We start from the raw sequence: 19,999 nt of genomic DNA, 5'->3' as shown, positions 1-19,999 counted from the left end.
TATATTTATTTTTTATTTTATTTTTGTGATACTAAACTACTTCATGGAGTAGAAGACATGTTTTATTCTTTCTTTGATTTAATAAATTATTGTTAATTCAATTTTCATATAAAATGTTTGAGATATGAAATTAAAGAGATATTGTTTTGTTATAAAGCAGAGATATTTGAGAAAGAACTTTATGTCAAGTCATTCTATTATTTTTTTAAAATGCAACTAACAATGCTGTGTCATAGTAAATCTATGCTTTGGATTTCAAAATAAGCATACCGTTTGCTACTTTCTTTCATTTATTATAGAATTCAAGTTCCTGCTCAAGTTTCCAGGATCAAAAACTTTGCAGCATGTTTGAGCTTACAGCAGATTATCGGCAGCAGCACTTCATCACAGGGCTACTTTTCACAGAGTTGTCAGCTACCTTGGATGCAGAAGGGGAAGGGTAGGTCTCATTTTTTCCCCAGAGATTTGCATGTGTAAGCAACACTCGTGAATTATGGGTACGGAATTGGGCTTCAGTCAAGTATTCTTGAAATACTTTAATCACTCAGTTCTTCTTTTCATATAGCTAGGATCAGCTTGATCTATTGGTTAAGGCACCAGGCTAGAAACCAGGAGACTTTGAGTTCTAGTCCCATTTTAGCCATAATGAAAGCCGGCAAAGTGAACTTGGGCCAGTCATTGTCTCTCAGCCCAATCATCTCATATGTTGTGGGAGAAATAGGAAGAGGAAAGAGTATTATGTATGTTCGCCACCTTGAGTTGCTTATAAAGTAATAAAGGTGGGATAAAAATTTAATAAATAAATAAAATAAATAAAAATCAGTGTCAAGGGCAGTCAACCCTGTTGCAGTCAATTGTTGCAAACCAGTTTAGGTCCCAGTCTGAGTTTAAATAAACAGAAAGTGAATTGACTGCTGTGTTGACAAGATCAAAACCCAATGGTAGAAATTTTTACAACTTTGTCTATCTAGGAATTTAGGATTAAGCCAAGCCATAATACTATTAAATGATTAAATGATAGAAAATATGTAGATTGAGAATCATTTAATGGATAGACCAAAGTTGGGTATGTTCATGCAACATTCAGTCACGTTTTTCCATAAGTTTAGTTCATGCAGTACAGGTAGTCCTCAATTTATGACCACAATTGAGCCCAAATTTTCCGTTGATAAGCAAGACAGTTAAGTTAGTTTTGCCCCATTTTATGACTTACTTGTCACAATTGTTAAGTGAATTACCACAGCTGTTAAATTAATAACATGGTTATTAAGAGAATCCGACTTCCCAAGTGACTTTGCTTGTCAGAAGGTCTCAAAAGATGATCACGTGAACCTGGGACCAGTGGTGGGTTGCTGCCGGTTTGGACCGGTTCAAACAGACCGGTAGTTCTGATGATCAGCTGGCCCCGCCCACCTGCCCCCACCCTGTCCTGTCCTATATTTCCTTCTTTCTGGCTCAGCTGATTTGCACAGCACAGCTAATTTCCACTTCAAATTGCTGTATTTTGAACGCTGCCGCAAGCGAGTTAGGCACACATGCAGAGCATGCATGCTCGTGGTTATAAATCAAGGACTATCTTTATTCTAAATATCAAAGCAAATTCAGAAGCATTTTACTTTAACAGATTGTATGAATTCAGCCACTTCTAACATTTGGAATAATGTTATAGCGCAATAGTGGCGAACCTTTTTGGCACTGAGTACTGAAACAGGAGCACGAGCGCAACCAGAAGAGCAGTTCCGTGGCATGCGCACGCATGCACGTTAGAAAGTGGAAGCTCAGCTTCCCAGCACATGCATGCGCACCAGCCACCTGGTCTTAAGGTTTCTAACATGCATGCACGCATGAAGAACAGCTGGCTGGCATGCACATCAGGGAGCTGCTCTTCCGGTTTCCGGCACTCCCATGTGCATGAAGACCAACTTGCCAGTGCGCATGTGTGCGCCAGAACCCAAAAGAGCAACGGGCGATGACTGGCATGCCCAGAGAGATGGTTCTGATGTCACTTCTGGCACGCATGCCATAAGTTCACCATCACGGTTTTAGCCTGACCCCAATACACAAAGAAGGTATAAACAACTGGGTCTATATTATTTTACTAGGCCAGGATGCTCCCGTGTGCATAATCTGACCTGCAAATGTTTTGTTAACTCCCAAGCAGTGTGAGAATAGTAATTTTTTTTAATTAAAAAGAAAGCATGTGCAATCTATGGCTTAGATTCTTTTCCTAAAGGGGACATATTTATCTTAACTCTCAAAATACTGCCATATTCATTATGTTTATCCTGTTATTTCTTGGACTATTCTACAATTAACTGATAAAAAAGAGTCCTTTTCTTTTTTGTCCTGACAGAATAAGCAAGGTGCAAAGGAAAGCTGTCAGTGCTGTCCACAGCTTGATGAGTTCACATGACTTGGATAAATCCTGCTTGAAGCCAGAAATGAAAATGAAAATTGCTGCACTTTATCTGCCTCTGGTTGGGATAATTCTGGATGCCCTTCCTCAATTACATGATTTTACAGGCAAGAGATGATGATGATGATGATGATGATACACTTAATGTCTTCTAGATGGTATATAAAAATGAAAAAGTTGACTGTTTTTCCTTTTTGACTAACCATCTGCTACATGTGAGTTGTTTTGACCTCTGTGGCATTCAGTATGCTCACAAAATAGAGCAGAAATTCAGGAATTTGTCATTACAGTGTAAAGTAATGATTTCCCCCCACAAAATATATTTGCCTAAATACAGGTATTACAGATATTTATACAGGTATTTAGGTATGATAGGTAAGTATATTTACCTAAGTGATAATGGAAAATGTAAGGATGGAATTTATTAGCTGTCTTTATGTAGTATGCTACCATGAGGTGTGACTTGCAAATCAAGACATGTCTCACATGCACAAAACACCCTAAGCCACAAACAAAAAACTTCATGAGGGCATAGCACTTTTCTCTGAAGAAAGCCACAGAGTGTTTCCTTAGGTGCAAAGCTCATGCAGATGAGAAAAGTTATCTGATTTCTGCTCATTTCAGGAAAACTGAAGAAAAGAAAAATGGCAACTGCAGCTTTTGCACACATACATACCCCATTCTGCATTTAAAACTAAGTGATTATTCTCCCAATATTTTGAAATGAAAATGTTCCTGTTACTTAAAATTCCTCTTGCCTCAGCTGAACCAGCTCAGCATATTCCCAGCTCCCTGGACAGTTTTTTTTCCTGAGTTTTATAATTCATTCTCTATCCCTTGGAATCCTGTAGATGGCACTCCATCCCCAACACTTCTTACATTGCTGAGAAGGACTGTCAGAAGGTGGACTAAGTCTTTCCTTAATTAATGAAAATTCTCAGCGGCAGTATCAACCTGGTGGTAGAACTGGAAGAACTGCCATTAATAATAAATTTTGAAAGGATTCACAAACTTAATGTGACATGTTCAGTGTTGTTTATATGTAGTTTTGCCCTTATTGGATTTGGTAGATTTTTCAGACAACATAACTGCCTGCAAATAAGCTTAAACATAGTTTAACCTAGCATGTTTTGCAGACCTGCTCATCCGGTTAGTTGATAATTATGAAAACCCAAAAAATTTAGTTTAGTATTTATTATTTATTTATTTATTTATTTTATTTTTTAGATTTCTAGACTGTCCTTCTCCCGAAGGACTCAGGGCGGTGTACAGCCAAAATAAAACATAAACCATATACAATTAAAAATGAATTAAGAAACTTATTATAAGATGGCCGAGAAATTAAAATATTTAAAAATCTAAAAACCCCAATTTAAAACATAAATAGAATTTAAAATTTAAAAACTAGACAATTTAAAAAAAAGCCTTAAGCCAGCCCCGCGCGAATGAACAGATGTGTTTTCAATTCGCGGCGAAAGGTCCGAAGGTCAGGTATTTGGCGTAAACCAGGGGGAAGCTCCATGGTTCAGTTAACAATGGGTAACAATGTCATGCAAACAGAACCAATATCTTTTCATCGACATTATTGGACTCATGAATGGGGTGTAGCGGCTAAACAAATGTGGAAAAGCAGCTCCGCAGAGAATTGTTATTTTAACACTTTTGAGTGGTAATGGTGTTAGCACCATGATTTGCATAAATGCAGCAAATATCTCTCAGCTTTTGTTTTCTCAACTTTTTCTTATGTAATGTCTTCTTTAGTGTTGTATACTGCTGTCTAAATGGCTTTCTTAATGCCTAGAGGCTTTTGAGAATGCATTTGTTGTGTTTTTTCCCATCTGTTGTTACAGTGTCAGGCAGAATGGAGAAATTTATGCCATGGCTGTTCCTGCTTTGAGCTCGTATAATGCAGGACAGGCAAAGGGAACACCATAAAATATTGGGAAAAGAGCAAACAGAGGGGGCAGTTTTAATCAATTATAGTCAGAGAGAAAAGAAAAGCTGAAAAGAAAAACAAGAGAAGGAAGCAGATAGACAAGATTGAAGGAAGGAAACAAAGGTCACATAATAAGAGAAACTAAAGCTTGGTTTTTAAAACACTTGTGAACATTACTAGAGATGTATTATCTGTTGTAAAATTTGCCAAGTAAAGAAATTCATTAATTCTAGAGTTTAAAATAATCTTTTTTTGTTATCTAGCTCTGAGAACGAGGTAATTTTACACGTCACAAGCTGTAATTTTATACTAAATACAGTAGAACCTCTGGTCATGAATGCTTCTGACCACGACCAAATCGGGTTCTGACCATAAAATTCACTATTTTTTTCGTGGCCAATTTCCCTTCCAAAGCGCCAAATTTCCAAAATTAGGTTTGGCTCATGACCAAATTGGGTTGCGACTCACGACCAAAGTTATGGAATGAATTATGGTCGTGACCAGAGGTTCTACTGTATTCTGTCTCGTTGTTCAAATACAGAAAACCAGTCTGACAGAATGGTTAAAATGCTACAATAGAAATCAGGAGATTGTGAGTTGCAATCTTCCATTAGGCACGTAAACTGCTTAAGTCACCTTCTTTCAGCCCAGCAAACATCACAGGGGTATTGTGGGGGAAATAGGAAGAGGAAGAATTAGCTACCCTGAATTGTAAGGCTGTAATAAATCAAATAGTGCATATATACACAGGACCATAATGTAACAGCACACAAAACTCTTTTAAGCAGTGAGAATGTTCATAGACAAAGTCCAGTTCACCCTAATCAAGGAACAGGACAAATTTCAAAAATCTACAAGAAATGTATCATATAAGACACATTGTTTTCAGTGCTGGACTTTTTCACATGGAATGTAGGCTTTATGCTAGAATTCACAGGCTTCCATCCCACTCCAGCTAATATGGAATAGCCTTGTTGTTTCTTAAATTTCTGCACTGCCCATCTCTTAGAACAAAATAAAAGCATATCAGTGGTTACTAGATACACTCTTGATACATCTTCCTCTGAGAATAAGCTATCCAAAAGGTCTTTGCCTGGAGAAAAATGGAAAAAGCCATGCCAAAAACCCCTTCCAGAGAACCTGCACTTTCCAATTTAGTTCCAGATGTTCACAATGGGAAAGGCCGTGCTGCATGGCCAGATGAAGAACAAGAATCAACAAACCAGATTAACCACAATATTGCTCTGGCTATTGCTGGGAATCAGTTTAATTTACGATCTTCTGGCTCCTCTATGCTTACGATGGTAAGGCTTTTTACAGTAATTTACAGGAGTCCCTTCCTGAATAATGTTCCTATGATTTTATCTTATAATGTTATTTACTATTATTAGCCCTAATCAAATCTTCTCTCATTCTCTGATTTGAGCTAGATTGGTAGTTATGTACGTTCTAGGTACACTTTATTTTTTCCAAGCGGGAAAACTTCTTTCTCTACCTAAAATGAGGGTGGGCAGCAGAGTGCCTCTAGACGTTTTGAACTACAGCTGCAGTTATCCCTGCCAGTGTTAACTGTGGCCAGGAATTATGGATGTTATGGTTCAAACTATCTTGAAGACTCTGTCTATCATCTCTCCTGGATTAAGGGGATTAACTGGAGGTGATTAAGCAAATGAATTTAATCTGTTGTGTAAAGCAGCAGTGTAAACCAATCTGGTAGTGGGATGTTTGAATTAGAGTTGCTTTCAGTTGACAAATGACATCAGCCCTATAGAAAAACCATCTGAAAGGGTTCCTTATTGAGTTCCATTTACGAAGGGGTCTTCTTAGGGGTCTAGGATATTTATCCATATCTTTTTCCTTATCCGTTTATCATAACCTCACATTGGAAAGCTTTCATTTCCTACATGAATCAGAAGTCCCTCCATTGAGAAGTTCAGTGACGACCATCTGAAGTTTTATTTCAGTCAAATAAAGAGCCAGCTTCTGCTGAGTAAAAAACTATTGATGGAGGAATCCTTGCTTACCATTTGAAATAAAGATATTCCTTGCTCAGTAATAATACCAATAGAATTTAGACTTATATTCTGCTTCACAGTGCTTTACAGCCCTCTTTAAGTGATTTACAGAGTCAGCATGTTGCCCCCAACAATCTGGGTCCTCATTTTACCCACCTCGGAAGGCTGAGTCAACCTTGAGCCGCTGAGAATCAAACTGCCAAACTGCCGGTAGCCGGCAGTCAGCAGAAGTAGCCTGCAGTACTGCATTCCAACCCCTGCACGACCACTAAAAATGAGCTAGGTTGTAAAAATATTGGGATTAGGATCAGGGAGGTCCAGGTTCCAGTCAGTTTCAACCATGGAAGCCGAAAGGAACAGATTTTGGAGATTATGTATTCCAATACACTCTCCCTCAGCCTAATTCACAGGATGATTGTCGTAGGGAAAAATTGGAAGAGGAAGTGCTCTGTATGCTGTCTTGAGCTGGAAGAAAGTCAGGATATAAATGTAACTAGTAAAAAATAAAAACTACCGTAATAAAAATGGCTCTTGGCTGTTAATTAGATAAGACATCCTAAGATGACAGTAAGGAGCTCTCACAAGTTGAAGATGTGATGTTCCGATGTTTTGTTCCTGTGGTAAAATTTGCTATATTTGAAATCTTCTGATACATTTTATTTTTGCTACTTTACCAGCTTTTCATGTCATCTCTTTCTAGTCCTGCAAATCATACAACACATTAAGTCCTGAGACAACTCGACATCTTTTGATCTGCTTCCTGTGGATCATGAAGAATGCTGATCAGAATCTTATTCAGAAATGGATTGCAGATCTTTCCTCTCTGCAGCTGAACCGGATCTTAGATCTTCTTTTCATCTGTGTCTCAGCCTTTGAATACAAGGTAGAGGAAATTATGTCCAAATCAAAGTGTTACTGCACTGCAAAAGTTTATTTCTCAGATGGATGTTTACTGGCATCCTTGGGCAAAATTCCGAGTTGTGCTCTTAAAAGGCTTCAGTAACATGGTGGTTGTTATTATTATGTCCTGAATTATGCTTGCCTACAGATGTAAATTTGTTCTTCTATTTGGACAGGGGAAGCAAAGCTCAGACAAAGTTAGCACTCAGGCCCTGAAGAAATCACGAGATGCCAAAGCTCGTCTGGAAGAGGCATTGCTGAGGGGAGAGGGGGCCAGAGGTGAAATGGTGAAACGGAGCAAGCTCCTCGCTGGTATGTCTTTGCTGTTGTTCTTTGACTGTTCTGTTTTTCTCATTGGAAGTGCAAAGAAATGGGGCCTGCACCTCCCACAGTTTTCAGTATGCAATAAAAGTCAAGCCTCAAAGCAAAATAGTATTTGCCATTGGTGTTACTTGGCAAAGATGCGAATGAATTTGGGATGTGCTGTTATTGTTGGATATTACTATCAAAATCGAAACCAGGACTCTTGTTGACAGCTGCTATTACCAGATATTCACTTATTTGTTGTTGTTAGTTGCGAAGTCATGTCCGACCCATTGCAACCCCATGGACAACATTCCTCCAGGCCTTTCTATCCTCTGCCATCCTCTGGAGTCCATTTAAGCTCACACCTACTGCTTCAGTGACTCCATCCAGCCACCTCATTCTCTGTAATCCCCTTACCCTTTATTACCCTTTATTACTTTATAAATGCAGGTAGTTTGTGACTTACAACCACAATTGAGCCCAGAATTTCTGTTTTTTAGTGAGACAGTTGTTAAGCGAGTTTTGCTCCATTTTAGGACTTTTCTGGTTAAGTGAATCACTGCAGTTGCTAAGTTAGTAACATGTTTTTTAAGTGAATCTGACTTCTCCTTTGACTTGGCTTGTCAGAAGGTCAAAAAAGGTGATCACCTGACCCTGGGTTACTGCAGCTGTCATAAATATGAGTCAATTGCCAAGCATCTGAATTGTGATTGTGTGATTATGGGGATACTGCAAGGGTCATGTGTGAAAAACAGTCATAAGTCGTTTTTATTGCTGTTGTAACTTCAAACTATCATTAAATGAATGGTTGTAAGTTGAGGGCTACCTGTAACTGAAGGTGGCACTCCTAGATAATACGCCTACCTCTTCCTATTTTCCCTCTTGCTGCGATCCTTGCTGAAGTTATTTTTAGTGTGATGCAAACTACACCCAGTTTGCTGCTAGCAATCAGGAATCGGAGGTCATGTGGGAGTTATTCCTGACCACTTCTTTCCTCTACCATTGTCCTTCTTTGAGAAGGAGACCCATTTATGAGTTTTATCAGATGGCCTAAAACTCCAAATGTTATGAAGCACGAAGGCAAACAATAAATCTGCACGCAGCTGAAAGTAATTTTGGATTGGATCCTGAAACAGGATCAGCTCATTGGCAGAAGGGAGTCTAATAAAGAACTTGCAGGAGTATCAGTGAGCTGAACATAGTGAGTTGGTTCAGTAGTGTGGAGTTCTCAAAAATTGTTATAGTGCAAAATAAAAGGTATTGAGTGGCCTTTCTTCCTTCTTCTTTCTTCCTCCTTAACAATAGTCAGAGTTAGAATACAAATAAGAGTTAACCCTGGGTCAAAACAAAATCTTTACAGAAAACAAGAATTTTGTGCAAAAACTGAAGGGGATGCAAGCCAGACATGTATGAATAGATGAAGGAACTGAGATAAATGGGGTAGTAGTTTTGTGGATCAAATTCAGTCATGAAAATTTGTCCAACTTCTCATTTTTAAATTGAACACCAAAATATTTTCTCTGCAAGGAATCTGTGGCAGTTTGAAAGCATTCTAGATCTCTGTGATTTCACAATGTGGACTAGGTTCAAGTGTTTCACCAATTTATTTTAGCAGTGGTTGCAAGCATACTGAAGCTACAGCCGTGGTCATTATTTGCATTATTTGAGGCCTTCCAGTTGCTGAGCTTCATATTTTTCAATGGGAAAGATGGCTTAATGCCTTTTAACTCCCTTCAAAGGAATTGGTACAATGTGCACATCACATGAAGTTAAGGATGTACATGGTGGAGATGTGATGTGTAAAAATTTTTTTGTGGTGAGAGCATTTTTAAGACTGTTGGACTTCAGCAGTTTAGAGGGAAGCAAATATTTTGCAGATTATTAGCATTCCTAGTTTGGTGGATTTAAAGACAATTGGGGATGGTTTTCAGGCTGCTTTTGAGAAATTGGGAAGGGAGTTGGTAGCACTGTAGAAGTGCATGAACCCTGGAGGGAAAATGCTGAATTTATATTGCTAACCTGTGATAGCCTAGGTGTTATATTTTTTTTCTAAGATCAAAAAGCACTACTCACCAATCATAATAAGATATACTATAAATGGTTATAAATACTAGATCAATTGAATTGATTGATGTTTATGCCTCTCATCCACCTTCTTTAAATCTACAAATGAACTTGGTCATTATTCAGTTTGTTCTTGACCTTCAGTTGTATAATGTAATGTTTTTAGGAGGCAGACCTGAATGCCCACTTAGTACAAAACACACAATGGACTCAAGCTAGCTGCTGGATTGGTAGCTGTTTTCATTGTCAAAAAGAGGCTGCAGGTTATTTTCATCTGGTAGCTTGCAGGTCTGATCTGGCAGAAATAATATAGCTCCTGACAAAGGATTTTATTGTGGGTTATGTTTGTCTGTTACGACCTTTCTACTTGTTTGAAGAAAAGCAGCATCAGAGATTGTTTCCACATATTTTTTTATTAAGAGGATGGACTCATGAATGACTCTTGCACCTCACTCACAGCTGGATTCTGAGTGTCGTTTTTTTATTCACATCTGGTTTTTTGTTTGCTTTATAATTGTCTTGATTCTGGGACCAGTGTTTTGTATGTTTTGAGAACATGTTGTTCCCATCTGTCACATTTGAAAATTTCATATCAAATCTACTCATTGCCTCTGCGGGCAGAAAGATACATTTCTCCTGGCTGCAATCACAGTGGATGTAGCCTCTTGCAAAAGTTCCTATCGCCTGAGAAATGTTGATATTAAAGTTTCGGTGTGATTTGTGAATGTTGCCCTTTGCAGGGAATGATAGATTCCCAGGGTCGAATGAGAACTTACGATGGAGAAAAGAGCAGACACAGTGGCGGCAAGCAAACGAAACACAAGATAAGTGAGTAATTTAATGAATGTATATCACCTTTACCAGAACTGCTTCTTTCAAGGGCCATCTAGGTTCACTCCCTGTACCAAGGCAGGAAATTCTATCTTCAAAGCATCCTGAACAGATACATGTGTAGCTTTCTGTAAAACTCCATGGAGAGAATTCTCTGAAATCTCTTTGTTCTCTTGTCACCAGCAGCAAAAGTTCTCAGTATTTAAGGAGGGTAGTTTTAAACACACCAGAATCCCTTTGGGTGATATGCTAAATAAAATGGGAATTACTAGAGACTCCTGTTCAAATGAATACCCAAATTTTTGTTTGTTTCTCTTGGAGTCTGCAAGAACTAAGAACAAATAGAATGGAAAACATGGCAGGGTCTCTCTCCATTTTCAGTTTCACGTGGATTTGGAGCTGCCAATAAAAGACAACCTATATTTTATGGAGTTTTTTCCCCAGGCTCTTACAGCTGAGGAAAAGGAAGGCATTTCTCCTCCCAGCTTGAAACCTTTAGTATAAAACAATAAACCAAGTAAAATAGTCATTGAAGCCACATTCTTTTCTTTATTTTAACAGTGAGGGCCTGCAGAATGAGGTGTGAAACATCTGTCCTAATAAGGACTATCTTAAAGCAGGTGCCAAAATTTATAAAAGGAATGGAAGTCAAAACTTCCAAACAGATTTATTTGAATTATCTTACTGTATATAGCAAGTTTTGAAACTCAGTGGTTCATTGCACAGATAAAGTAATTTAAACCATTCCTTGGAACTAAAATATTAGTGACTTGGTGTTTTGGTAAAAATCATTTTGACAAGATCTGGGCTAGGTTTTCATTTTATGTAGCAACTGTGGTTGCCAGGCATATGCATTTGTAACAATAAACATCCTAGCTAAAGAGAAACCCACACTCTCATTCATGTGTATTGGAAGCCAAAAACTGACAAACAGATGGTAGCTCTGCAGTATATTCTCACTTAGTCTGTGTCCAGCATGGTTCCATAAATACATATTAGCATCATATATGGATATTATTGATTAATTATAAATATTTACAGCCAATTCTTTGTGTATAATATCTTGCAGTAGGTTACTAGACTAGATTGTCTACTTGTTTTATTGCTGGAACTTACTAAAAATATTTTTTTGTTTTGAGTAATTTTGTAAAAAGCATTTCTGTATGTCACTTTACATTTAGAACATTACAAAGATATGTTAACTCTGATTTGTAGTCTTTGGGGTTGCAAGATTAAGTGCTCTTCATCAAGTTTGAAATACTAATTTCAAGTGGCTTCCATTCCTTTTATAAATTTTACTACTTTCTGTCTGTAAAACTGGGGTTGTAATCTAGTGAAAAATGAAAAAAAATCTCATTATTTTAGTCAATTGGTCCATGCAGATGATAGTTAATCTCTATGTGATTGCTATACATTTATTTAATTTATCTACTTAATTTATCTATTTATCTACATTTTTGTGCCATCCATCTCCCTTACAAGATGATTCTGGGTGGGGAGTCGTTTTACATCTTAAAAGTGGACATTTTTTTAAAAAAATCCCTAAACAAAAATTGTAAGATAAAACTTGCATTTGTATAGGTATTCAGTGACAAGCACAAAGGTTGAATTATATTTGAATTATAACTCTCGGTGTGGCAAGTGCCACTTTCAGATGATAGTTAAAAATGGTAAGTTTTTTTAGGTGTGAGATATTTGAGGCAGAACAGTGAAAGACATATAAAAATATAGCTGAAAATGAAAGAGAAGGATAAAATAAAATTATTTGATTGGCACTATTCAGACATGGCATCAAAGCATAGTTAATGTTGATTTCCAAATAGCAGTTTAAATTTCTAAGCTGATATGCTAACAATGACTTAGGGGGTCAGTCTTGTAAAACTTAAAACTGTAGTTTTCATCAAAGTTACCTCTCTAATGTAAGATATTATTGTATTCATTGGTTTGTGAATGTTTAATAACATTTGTTGCTCTTACAGAACAAAAACTGAGATTGATCAAGAATCTCTGATTAGTGGAAATCTGGCTACAGAAGCTAATTTGATCATCTTAGATATGCAAGAGAATATCATCCAGGTGGGAAACTTAAAAAAGGCTGAAAGCCAATACTTACAGCCAGAGAAATGAAGAAGAATTCAGTTAGTCTTTTTGTCACTGGATTGCACAATAACACTTTAAAACATGTTTATAGAAATAGCCGCAACAACCAATGTTATTCTATAAACGCTAGGGAACAAAGTTAAATTGTTTTACAGTTCCCACCTATTGTGGTGTAGAAAATGAGTTTTTAATATTTTGAGATCTTGTGATAATACTTCAAACACATTAGAATAAATCTAATTTAGTGCACTTCTTTTAACAGGCTGGGTTTTTATTTTATTATTGAAATCTAGGTGGCATTTATCCAATAAGACTCTGAAGTGTGAAGAGAAGAGGCACAACTGCATTATGCACAAATTTCTTAAAACAGCCTACTCTTAAACTTTTGTTCTGGTTTTGTGAGGAGCCCAGCAATATATATTATAATTATTAGAAACTTCACAAAACTACTGGCACTGCTGTAGTGAATTGTCTTAATTAAAAACATGTAGAAATTTAAATTGTTCATAGAATCTCATATTTTGATCTCAGCAGCATAAATAGCATCAAAGAGAAAAGAGGATGAGAACATATTGAGGCATAAACTTCATTTACTAGATGCCTTGCACACTTTTTTCCATTAAAATTATTTTCACTGTCCCTCATCTTAAAAGATTTCAGGTGAGATCATAGCATGAAACAAATACAGAAATAAAATAAACGTAAAAACTGAAAAAAAGTATCATTAACAGTTCTGCTTTATTCCTAAATGAATAAACGTAATCCCAAAGCATGTAGGACTGCAATTCATGCCACAATAAAATAGATTGGACCAATATTGTATGCCATAAAGCCCCTAAGGAGTCTCCCTTTCTTTTCAACAGGCAACATTAGCTATGGATTGCAAGGTGAACATCTTTGGAGGTGTGTTGAAGGTCCTCATAAATTCTCTGAGCTATGATCAGAGCACAACCTATTTGACCCATTGCTTTGCAACCCTCCGAGCATTAATTGTCAAGGTAAGCCTTGGCTTTATTTTGTCTTCACATTCTTCTCACTCTGTTTGGAAGCTCAGCTCCATTCCCACATAATGTTACATTGTAATTGGAATGAAAGGGCCCTCAACTTGGCTTTATTTGTTTATTTGTTTGTCAAACATGTACAAGGTAGCAAGTATAAGTATGAACATAAACATAAACATTGCAGAGAATAGGTCACGCACATCATGAACAGTTAAGTGGAATTGATGAGCTCCAATTTCCAAGGTATGGAAGAAACATCAAGCAAGAGCAAGAGCACTTAGACTTATATAACGCTTCATAGTGCTTTACAGCCCTCTCTAAGTGGTTTACAGAGTCAGCATATTGCTGACAATCTGGGTCCTCATTTTACCGACCTTGAACTGATGAGAATCGAACAGTGAGTGAGCAGTAAGTTAGCCTGCAGTACTGCATTCTATCCACTGTGCCACCACGGCTTGTTCTGAAGAAAATTGTAGGCTTGAGTTATAGACGAAAAGGATCTGTCAACTTTAAGACAGAAAATAAATCAGTGAAAAAATAGGTGCATTGGAGAGTTCAAACTGGTGGGACCCAGGATGAGACCCTGTTCTGCTGCAGTACCCACCCTCTGGAATATCATTCCCCTTGAGATTAGCCATCTAACCTTGGGCCCTGTGAGTATGGGTAAGCCCAATTCATTCTTAATATCATTGTGAGACATCGTGAACATTCCTGGCAGCTATTCTATGCTGTTGTTTTTAAGATTTTGATTATTTTATCTTGTTTTTATTTATTTTTAGTCACATATATGCAAAGGGTACTGTATTCAATATGTATTCAATAAATAAACAAGTAATTAGAAACAAATTGGGATAATGTTTTCTAAAGTGGCTTCATGTAAATCACTGCAGGTTTCTAACTGTAATTTAGTTGAGGTGCATAAGAGATACATTATTTATTGTTCGCAATCTTACAGTAACATTTTTACTCTGCTGTTCACTGCATAAATATTGCCAATTCTATTTTATGTACTTAGTGGAAAAAAGTGCCTACCCACAGAACTATGATCTAAAAGATATGCCACAGAAAAAGATGGGGGATATGAAAATAAGACCAGAAATATAGTTCACATAATGATTTTTAAATGCTAAGTCTTAATTATTGAACAATGGGACATCTTTCAAGGAGAGAAAAAAACACCTGATCTCTCATTGATTGCTCCTCTACTTTTCACATCTCCCTCTGCTGCAACTGAAAGAAATACTGCTTCAGCTGGATTTTCATTGCATAAGAAAGTTATAAAGGTCAAGAAGCAAAAAAGAAATCCCAAAGTGATATTAGAAAATGCCAATCAAAATTGTCATGGGAATGGAGCAGATTTACACTTGGAGGTTTTCAGTTTAAGGAAAGGCATGTTACAATATGATATGATATTTCTCTCTATCATAGCCCCAGGATCCAGAATCAATCATTGAAACTAAGTGGTGGGAGATCCAGGGCAGACATGCATAAGTATCCCTTCATACTGCTTTTAGTTTAAACAGTGGACTTTGTCATTGCAAGAATTGATTATGGCCACCAGCTTACATGGCTTTCAAAGAGAAGGAGGCAAATCTATACACCAAGTTTATTAGTCAGGGGTGCCTACATGTTATCTCCAGGACTAAGAGCAGCATGTCTCAATATATTAGCAACTGAAGAACAGGAAGCAATAGAAGGACTGTGTTTCTTCTGCTCTATGCTTAGCCATTAAGGATAACAGAATGTCAGACTAGAGTGGTATCTGCTGAATCATGGAATTATAAAAATGGAAGCAACCAGAAGGATTATGTAACACAGCCCACTGCAATGGGCAGAATAACCAATTAAACTGCCCATGAGAGGGGTCTTCTATATGCTTCATTAAAACTTCCATAGGCAGACTGCTTATTATTCTATAAGATCTTATTGTATCTTACTGTATTTATATTTGTCTTACGACATACCATATAAAATAGCTTGTAATAGCCGCCTTATAAAACAGCTTAATGAGTCTTTATGAAATTTAATTTTTAAACCATGTACCAAATTTTAATAACTTCCTGAAGGCATCAGAACTACAGGTAGTCTTCAATGTACAGCCACAACTGAGATCAAAATTTCTGTTGCTAAGCGAAATATTTGTTAAATGAGATTTGCTCACATTTTGTGACCTTTCTTGCCACAGTTGTTAGCTGAATCACTGCAGTTAAGTTAGTAAAACAGTTGTTAAATGAATCTGGCTTTCCCATTGACTTTGCATGTCAGAAGGTCACAAAAGATGATCATATGACACACACACACACACAGACACTGCAACTGTCATAAATATGAGCCAGTTGCCAAGAGTCTGAATTTTGATCATGTGTCCATGGGGATGCTGTAATGATCGTAAGTATGAGAAATGGTCATGTCGCTTTTTTCAGTGCCGTTGTAACTTTGAATGGTCACTAAATGAACCTTAGTAAGTCAAGGACTACCTGTATAATGGAAATCTGTCTTCCTTATAAAATATTTTGATTGGGTATTTTATTTTTACTATTGTTGTAAATCCTTTCATGGTGACCACAGCTTCCCTGTGGCCTACAGTTCTACAGTCACAAAAGTGGAGGATTTTAAAGGAGATGCAACGGTATTTTTCTATAATCACCTGTCATTAGTTGGTCCAACTGAAGAGCCCAGTGCTGCTTAGTCTGACAGTCTTTTCTCCTGCAGTTTGGAGAGTGGCTCTTTGAAGAAGAAGTGGAACAATGTGCTGATCTCTGCCAGAAAGTCCTGCAGCACTGCAGTAGCAGCATTGACACTACTCGCATTCAAGCTTGTGCCACACTTTACTTCTTGATGAGATACAGCTTCAGCTCCAGCAGTGTAAGAGTAGAGATGATGTTCTTTCTTCTAGTCATGGCCTGAATCACAGTTTGTGTTTCCACTTTCCTTACGTTTTATAGAATAATTAATATCTATTTCTCCTTCTTTGGTTCCTTTGTTATGGTCCATACACCAAATGTTGTTATTTGCTATTTGAAAAGGCCTGTCTGTATTCCATGCAATGCTTTGGGGGATTTGGGAAAAATTGGTAGTGATGGATGTAGGATGAATTGGTAGGATGAAGATTATATTTTTATAATTATTTTTACACCTATCAGTGTTGTAACTCTAAAATTCAGAAGTTAGAATAATGGCATATTTAAAATAATCTTGTAAACTATCAAGGATTACTTAATTTCAAATGTATAACTAGAATAGAAAGAAATAATAGCATAAGTTGGATTTTTGAATAGCATACATTTCAACGTTTAATTGTATCTCAACCTCATTATTTCAACTTGAACTTAGAATAACTTAAGGAAATACGATTATGCAAAAGAAACAAAGCAAAACTTCCATAAAATTTGATGATGTTGTTGTTTTCAATAGGACTGTCTCAGAAATAAGGATTCTGTCTCATTCACTCAAGAGGAAATTCTAAGAAATTCTATGTATAGGGACTAGAAAGTTGTGAATGTTTTAAATCTCATGCACAGGAACTTTCTACTAATGAAAAATCTGTGCAGCTGGTTTGCATAATCAATGATTTGTTTTTTTCTCTTTTATAAAAGAACTTTGCAAGAGTGAAAATGCAAGTGACAATGTCCCTGGCATCTCTGGTTGGTAAGACTTCAGAATTTAATGAAGAATATCTCAGAAGGTCATTACGGACCATTTTGGCATATGCAGAGGAAGATTTAGAAATGCAATCAACTTTGCTCCCAGGACAGGTAAGGCATTTTGTGGCCTTTAATTCTTTTGCATTAATTTATGCCTTCCATATTTAGGTAAATTTATTGGGCAAAACCCATATTGCTTACTCATAGGTAGAAACAGCAGCAAAGGCACTTACTTCAGCAATCAAAGCTATATCTAATCTCGCCAATAATTTTTAGAAAAGCTTCAGGGAAAATACTGTGGGATTATTTAGTTCCTAGAGTGCTCTTTTGTCTTGTTGTTGCTTAAAGCAAGGAAGAAGCACCTAACCTCTACAAAACTCTGCTTTGCAAATTACCTAGAGCAGGAGTGTCCAACCTTGGCAACTTTAAGACTTGTGGACTTCAACTCCCAGAATTCCCCCATGGCTGGCTGGAAAATTCTGGGAGGAAACCATAAGACTGCTGTATTTAGTTAAGGATCAGTTGGGATGAAGGTTCAAAAAAATAGTGTTATTGATGCCTGACATGAATGACATTTAAAAGAACCGGAGGAATAAAACAGTAATATATCACCTTAACAAATATGTCTTTTGTCCCTGTCTCCTTTTGTTCTTGGCTTATGTGAGCCAGCAAACAAAACCGAAAAGCCTTAATGTTTTAGCAACAGGCTATCATGTAATAATCTTGACTCCCCCCACACACACAATCTATCAGTACTATTTGACCAGGTTGGAGGAAATAGGAAACTGTTGTTAATGGAAATATTCTTGATCTGATTCCCAGTTTGTCAAAAAGCAAGAATACAAAAGCTGAGTCCTCAGGCGAAGGATGAATTCCTATCATGATTGGTTAAGATGATATATTCTAATTCAAATAAGATTACTTTGATCTGGAAGTGAAATGCTGCTAATTGTGCTCACTTTGTAGTGCCTCAAGGAACATTGCTACATGATATAATAAGAAAGAAATGTAATGTTTTAGAAGTTATATTATATGATCCCAATTGTGTTGGGTGTTGTTGAAAAACTGAAGCTCTGTTTTCAATATTCTTCATTATGGGGGGTGGGTTTCCATTTCCTTATTAGTGATTGTTTTTTGGAATCTGTGGGGGAAAAACTGAAAATCTGTTTAAATTTATTTAGGTGGAAGAATTGTTGCACAATCTGAATTGCATATTATCAGACACAGTAAAAATGCGACAGTTTCAAGAAGACCCAGAGATGCTTATGGATCTTATGTACAGGTTGAAAACTAGTATTTTTCTAAGATTCAGATTTTAGTTTAGAGACTTTTGATGTCTTGTATTAAATATCTATTTTTCTGAAGAGGTTATTGCATCCTTCTTGGAGAAGACGGTTCCTTATTACTAAGTTTTTAATCAAGGATCTTATTAAGTTTTTAAATTCCTTTTACCAGTATATATATATTCAACAAAAGTAAATTGATTCTATAGCGTTGTTTCTCATAAAAATTATAACTGACCTACTTGGGGTACTAATGACCCAGATTTGAATGCCCTTCCCCCACAATGCCCTAAAGTGACTACACTTTAGGTGCTGAACAGCCATGCTTCATTTACAGTAATTTGCAGCATCCCATGATCATATAATCAGGTTTTAGAATCATTTTGTCAAAAGCTAGTCTTTACTTCCATTTCTCAGCAAAAGCAACCCATTTAAAAAGTCATTAAAAAACTCTATATAAGGCTCATTAGAAATGTGTTACAGAACCTAAGAAAAGTGATGTTTATGATGCAGTTCTGGTGTAACCTTCTTGTTAGTAGTAAAAGAGATTGATTGAGAAATTCTATGGAATATTATTATTTTCTAGTGACTTGCCATTTTCAAGTCAGATGCTATGCTTCAAGATCAAATAATATGATATTGTTCATCATTCAAACAAAATTCTTTTTATCATGTTATTTTCTTAGAATTGCCAAAGGGTATCAGACTTCACCTGACTTAAGGCTTACCTGGCTTCAGAACATGGCAGAGAAGCACACCAAAAAGAAATGCTACACAGAGGCCGCCATGTGCCTCATTCATGCTGCTGCACTTGTGGCAGAATATTTGAGCATTTTAGAGGACCATAGCTATCTGCCAGTTGGAAGTGTCACTTTCCAGGTAGGAGCAAATTATTCCATTTCACACACGACTTTTTCTAGGTAACCAGGGTAATGTCCTGGGTTAAGCTAGATTGATCCCACAAATGCTAAGCACATTCACTGAAGCTTAGCAAGGGTGACAGGATAAAAACTACTAGTCAAAGCAGATTGCAGAAATAAAGCAGGGAGAACCAGAGCCTATTTCTCATTATTGGTACTGCATAAATCTTTCTAGGCAGATAAGAAGCTTGTAAGATTTAAATCCTTTCTATGTACTCAGCATACCTGCACACTGAAAACTACATATTCAGTATATTTAGTTTAAAAATCCAAAAGCTTATTGTTCCATCCTAGTACGTAGCTCTATGCCACACACCCCATCAAAAAAATAGGCAAGGTATCAATTTAAAAGTTACCTAATTTAGAGTAGGGAGCCAGTTTGTAACGGTTAAGGCATCGGGCTAGAAACCAGGAGGCCATAAATTTTAGTCCTGCCTTGGATTAGAAGCCAGTTGGGTGACTTTGGACCAGTCACTTCCTCTTGGCACTAGGAAGGAGGCAAACATTTCTAAAAAACCTTGCCAAGAAAACTGAAAGGATTTCTTCAGACAGTCTCTGAGAATTGGACACAACTGAACAGAAA

General features: G+C 36.9%; 1 protein-coding gene across 2 annotated transcripts in view; it reads left to right on the top strand.

Annotated features, from left to right (window-relative positions):
- DOCK8 (dedicator of cytokinesis 8) overlaps nucleotides 1–19,999 on the top strand; it is a 95,223-nt gene that overhangs the window by 63,612 nt on the left and 11,612 nt on the right. For both annotated transcript variants that reach the window (XM_058173479.1, XM_058173478.1), the window contains 12 exons: nucleotides 300–439; nucleotides 2,354–2,523; nucleotides 5,511–5,656; nucleotides 7,068–7,250; nucleotides 7,444–7,579; nucleotides 10,378–10,465; nucleotides 12,448–12,544; nucleotides 13,432–13,566; nucleotides 16,282–16,434; nucleotides 17,166–17,324; nucleotides 18,395–18,495; nucleotides 19,183–19,375. In XM_058173479.1, coding sequence (XP_058029462.1) covers nucleotides 300–439; nucleotides 2,354–2,523; nucleotides 5,511–5,656; nucleotides 7,068–7,250; nucleotides 7,444–7,579; nucleotides 10,378–10,465; nucleotides 12,448–12,544; nucleotides 13,432–13,566; nucleotides 16,282–16,434; nucleotides 17,166–17,324; nucleotides 18,395–18,495; nucleotides 19,183–19,375 — 1,701 coding nt within the window. The remainder of the gene's footprint in view (nucleotides 1–299; nucleotides 440–2,353; nucleotides 2,524–5,510; nucleotides 5,657–7,067; nucleotides 7,251–7,443; nucleotides 7,580–10,377; nucleotides 10,466–12,447; nucleotides 12,545–13,431; nucleotides 13,567–16,281; nucleotides 16,435–17,165; nucleotides 17,325–18,394; nucleotides 18,496–19,182; nucleotides 19,376–19,999) is intronic.

The sequence above is a fragment of the Ahaetulla prasina genome, chromosome 2, assembly GCF_028640845.1.
Source record: "Ahaetulla prasina isolate Xishuangbanna chromosome 2, ASM2864084v1, whole genome shotgun sequence".
Taxonomy (NCBI): Eukaryota; Metazoa; Chordata; class Lepidosauria; order Squamata; family Colubridae; genus Ahaetulla; species Ahaetulla prasina.
Note: the sequence above shows the minus strand (reverse complement) of the source record. Positions and strands in the feature narration are given on the sequence as shown.